The 4,763-nt window shown below is 40.3% G+C and overlaps 1 protein-coding gene across 1 annotated transcript in view; it reads right to left on the bottom strand.

Moving 5' to 3' along the window:
* Positions 1-4,763, bottom strand: part of LOC106532353 (midasin) — a gene marked incomplete at its 5' end in the record, with an annotated part of 67,840 nt that overhangs the window by 49,058 nt on the left and 14,019 nt on the right. The window contains 7 exon segments of the mRNA XM_014028390.1: positions 228-333; positions 640-766; positions 848-994; positions 2,001-2,145; positions 2,223-2,412; positions 2,495-2,568; positions 2,659-2,768. Of these exon segments, the coding sequence (XP_013883844.1) occupies positions 228-333; positions 640-766; positions 848-994; positions 2,001-2,145; positions 2,223-2,412; positions 2,495-2,568; positions 2,659-2,768 (899 nt within the window).

Genomic DNA, 4,763 nt, shown 5'->3' with positions numbered 1-4,763 from the left:
AATTCCAGTGAAATATATTTATGTTTGTGGTTGTAATGTGACAAAATATGGAAAAGTTCAAGGGGTATGAATACTTTTGCAAACCACTGTACAGGAAGAAGCCAGACTTCAGTTTGAGTAGCAGCAGTTAAAACATTTACAGCAAACAGCACTACTAACGTTAGGAGAGAACTTAGTTTGACTTTTTACACATTATGCCTCTGGGGTACAAATGATCAATTTGTGACCTTAGCTGCGTGTTGGAGAGCTGTCTGCAGGGCGCTCCTCCTGGCCCACGAACGGTAGAAATATTTCTGACATCCATGCCACGCCGTCTTTAACTCTGGAAACAACCTACAACGACAAGCATGGACACAAAATGCAGCTACTTAACACAAAACAACAACAATATATCTAAACAGGATTTACCAAGACTGGAGATTCAGCCAAAGAAAAGAAATACAAAGTGAGGCTAAATGCTGCTTTAAAAGCAGAAAATCACTGTAAATACTCTGAGTTTTTCTATCTCAATTTCCCAAAGCTGTAACAGGTATAGAGCAGTTTTTTTATCTTTAATGTGAACTTGTTGGTACAAATGTGATCATTCTTTTACTCAACAGACTGAAGGTGAGTCAGCTCTTTGTGAGTCTGTGTGTTTACCTGCTCTCAGCCAGCTCCTGGTTCTTCACAGCAGACAGGGCCGTGGTCATCTCCAGGGGCTGCAAACACAGGGGGGTCTCAGAATCTGCCGTCCTGTTCCACGTCAGGCCCTTACGATACGACAAACCTTAAAACAGAAATCAGATGATTAAAACACACATTCGTAATAACTAATACAGATGAAGAAGAAAAGGTGAAAGGAACTGACCCATTTCAGAAAGCTTCTTGAACAGGTCAGACAGAGCTCTCTGCTTCTGCTGCTGGATGTGCTTGAATTCAGATTTCTGCTTGTCTTTATCAGCTGTTGGGTCAGCAGCGAGGCTCTGCAGCTCCTGGAGGTTGTTGATGACTTTATCTGATAACAGAGATAGGAAAACAAACTGTAAGTTCACATTGTGAAGGATGGCAGTCAGCAGAATGTGGGCCTGATCCTCAGAGCCTGTGACAGGGTTCCTACAGTTTAAGGTAAGTCCAATTTAAGACCTTTTAAGACTTTTTAATGCCAAGTGAAATTAAATTTAAGACCAATTTCATAACAAACAAATAACAAAAAAATAAAAACTGGCAGAAACTCATAAACCAAARTATTTTTTGTTGAAGTATTCAAACATTGCTAACAGACCAATTGTTTTTATCCATTTCTAACTAYAGCAGAAACGTTCTTGGCACTCAGTTTTGAACTTCATTTAATTTCTGGAAATCCTCCAATGACCCAAAATTTGGAGTTTTAGGACTCACAGTGGGGTCTTAACCCCAATTTGCTGTAGATGAAACCTTAAAGTGCCCGTTACATCAATTTTTTTTGTAAGAAAAGTGAATGCATTTTTGTAAAGACATTATAAACATATTACAAAACGAATTTGACATCACTCAGATGGACAGTTGTTGAGATATTTGCATGTGAAATAACAGGAAGTGATGTCAAAGGGGTATGTCTGCATTTGAATATTAAAAAAATAAATGCAACTAATTATTTTAATATTTGAGATGAATTACAATCATCCTATTTACAATGTGTTCACATTTTTAAGACTTTTGAAAGACTGATTTAAGACCTTTAAGGCTAATTAAGGCCTTATTTTTGGATTGATGAATTCAATGCTTTTAAAAACTTTTTAAGGATCTGCAGGAACCCTGTGTGAGACTTGATGAGCATTAACTGGGTGTCTGTGCAGCTCCACTGGTTTTGATTTGCCAGGTTCAGGGCGTAACCCAACCACACATCTCTGCAGGCCTTGGCTGCTTTGATGAGCTCCTATGTGGGTTACAGATCAGTCATAGACCTCCTTAAATCAACCAAAAGAGTACATTTTGTGAACAACATGACTGTAATTTTTAATTGGCTTAAGAGGAAGCTTTACCTGTGAAGTAGTCCAGATCTTCAGCCAGATCAGGCACTGGGTTTTGCCTCTGCACCTGGCTACAGATCTTCTTCATCCTCTGAGAAAGAGCAGGCAGACGTGCCTGTAAGGACGATGCTTCAACTCCTTCATCAGGACCGACATTCTGAAACAAACACGTGAAACAGGTTCTGTTAGGAAGAGCGGGACCACTGCGGTGCATACACATGAACTTTCTGAGACCTGGATGTGCAGGTCTCTGCCGGCTCCAGGCAGGGTGTTCTTCAGGACTCCATGAAGCTGTTGGAGGGGACTTTCCTTCAAGTCAGTGTCTTCATGATCCACTCCTACACCACCTCCTTGTTCCACCAGAGCAGGAAGACTTGGACTGTTCAGAGCCGCCTCGAACTTCTTCACAAACTTAAAGAGGGTGCTGAAAAAAGAAACGCCCAAGTAGAAAGAATTAGGAGGCAGAACTGGCAGGAGAATGTTCACATCCTGCTCAGATCAAGTACCGGTGGGTCTTTTCCACTGACTGCTTGATGGACCAGAAACTGACATCGTTCCACTTGGAGATCTTGACAAAGTCCTGAAAATAAAAACGTAYATCAGCGTAGATTTTGTCAGAGGGCAGACAGTAAATGAAGTTTGAAATATTGGCGAAATCTCGTGTTCAGACCTTCAGTTCTTTCTCAACAGGTTGTCTGAGCTGAGTGATTCTGGCCTGGATGCTTTCAGAGAACTGACTGTAGTATCTATGGAGGTTCCAGAGGACACTGGATAGAGACTCTGTAATGTAACACAACACCTCAGATTATTTCACTAAACAAGAAGAACAAGTGTTTCCACAGGGTGTCTTGTGATTTTCACTCTGCTGTGGGTAAAAGGTTATTTCCTGTATTATTAATTTATTTAACTGATAAACTTCAGTAATGTTTAAAGTCATCTTCATCTTGTGTTCAGATATAATTCTTTGGGTGATTCTGGTTCTCGACTTGAAGGTTCTGCTCAGTATCTTATCTGTTGTTAGTACTGCACTCTACAGAAAACAGATCTCTGTGGTGGTTCCTGAACTCTGTTGGAGAACAGGACCGAATGGTACAATGATTACTGGCACCACTGAGGTCTGGACCGGGTTTTAATCAATATCACTTAACCGACCTGCAAGTTTATCAGACATTACAGACAAAGCAATCCCAAACTGTAACATCAAGAAGAGGCAACATGAGAAATACCAAGGGCTGAAAGAGGAAAAAGAAGTTGAGGAGAACCGCAGCCTCTGTAGCTGTTTCCATTGACCACGAAAATGCGCAAATTAGAATTTTGAAATTAAATTTGCTCAATGGAAACACGTCAAATTTGAAAGAAATTACATTTTTCGACAAAACTTTTTTGCTCTAGGATGAGGTGGTATTTCGGCCGTATTGAAATTGGTGTTTTTCGCAGAACTGCAATGGAAACACTTTTTTCACATCACAGGAGTCACATGATCAACAACCGGCTGTTTCTACTGGCGAAAAAGACGATGACGAAGAAGATAACAGGAAGTAGAAATAGTAGTAATATCACAGAAGTTGTATAAAATAGTAAACTCACCGACTACAATTTCCCAAAAACACAGCATACGTAGCCGCTCCCAAGTAGGGACTTGTCWCTGGAAAGCCTCGATAAAAGACGCCGACGTCTCCTCTGATGATGAGCGCTAGTGTTGTGGTAGCAACGTGCTATGTGTTTACATCCATCCCCGCCATGTTTGTAACGATTTATCGCGAGAACAAACATATTCACGCGTGACTTTAATAGTATTTCTTACTTAATGGAAACACCGCAGTTGTGAAACTGTTTTTCTGACACTAACAGAATATTGACAAAGTTTTGCGCACATTTGCAGTGGAAACGCAGCTAGTGAGGCTGATGGTCACTGAAGGAGGATTAACTAAAGAAAAAAGAAGGATGCTGTCAAGAAGAGAACTGACTGTTTTAATAATAAAAAACTTGACTTTTTCCATGTAAAACTAAACGACTGTACCAGAAGCTCACCGTTTATAACAAAAAGTGATTGTGTCCAAAACTACAGTTCTGACCCAAGATGGGGCCTTTACAAGTAATCTGACCCAGCAAACCTAAAGAAAACATGTTCATATGACTAATTGTTTCTCTGTTCTTGTGTATTGGTAACATATTGTGCAAGAGCTCTTCAGTTGATGTGAGAAAAATGTATGAAGGCCACCTTGTTAATACCAACAGAACCAGGAACAAACTGTAGTCCTACAAACAGAGAAGAAGGCCTCTGGTCAACCACCCAATCTGAAGTGAAGTGGATCAGAGTACTTGCAAAACAGGACAAGCTCAAAGTGCTTATAAATTATAAAAAAGATAAAATCATACATATATAAAGAAAAAACAAGTAGGTCCTCTGGATGGGTTCTTCTTTAGTGAAACGTTTTGTCTCTTCTCCAAGGGACTTCTTCAGTCTGATGAGTTTCAGGTGAACTCAGCCTTATAAGCACTGCCTCCACATGGTGGACAAACAGGTTAGTCACATGCAAAAGAGAGCCATCGCCTAATAAAAGGATTGATTAGCTCTATTTAGTCACATACAAAAGAGGGCCATTGCCTAACAATAGGCTTGATCAGCTCTATTTAGTTACATGCAAAAGAGGGCCATCGCCTAACAATAGGCTTGATTAGCTCTATTTAGTCACATGCAAAAGAGGGCCATCGCCTAACAATAGGCTTGATTAGCTCTTTAGTCACATGTAAAAGAGGGCCACTGACTAACAA

The sequence above is a fragment of the Austrofundulus limnaeus genome, unplaced genomic scaffold, assembly GCF_001266775.1.
Source record: "Austrofundulus limnaeus strain Quisiro unplaced genomic scaffold, Austrofundulus_limnaeus-1.0 Scaffold756, whole genome shotgun sequence".
In the NCBI taxonomy this organism is placed as follows: Eukaryota; Metazoa; Chordata; class Actinopteri; order Cyprinodontiformes; family Rivulidae; genus Austrofundulus; species Austrofundulus limnaeus.
This window is presented reverse-complemented; position numbering and strand designations above follow the sequence as displayed.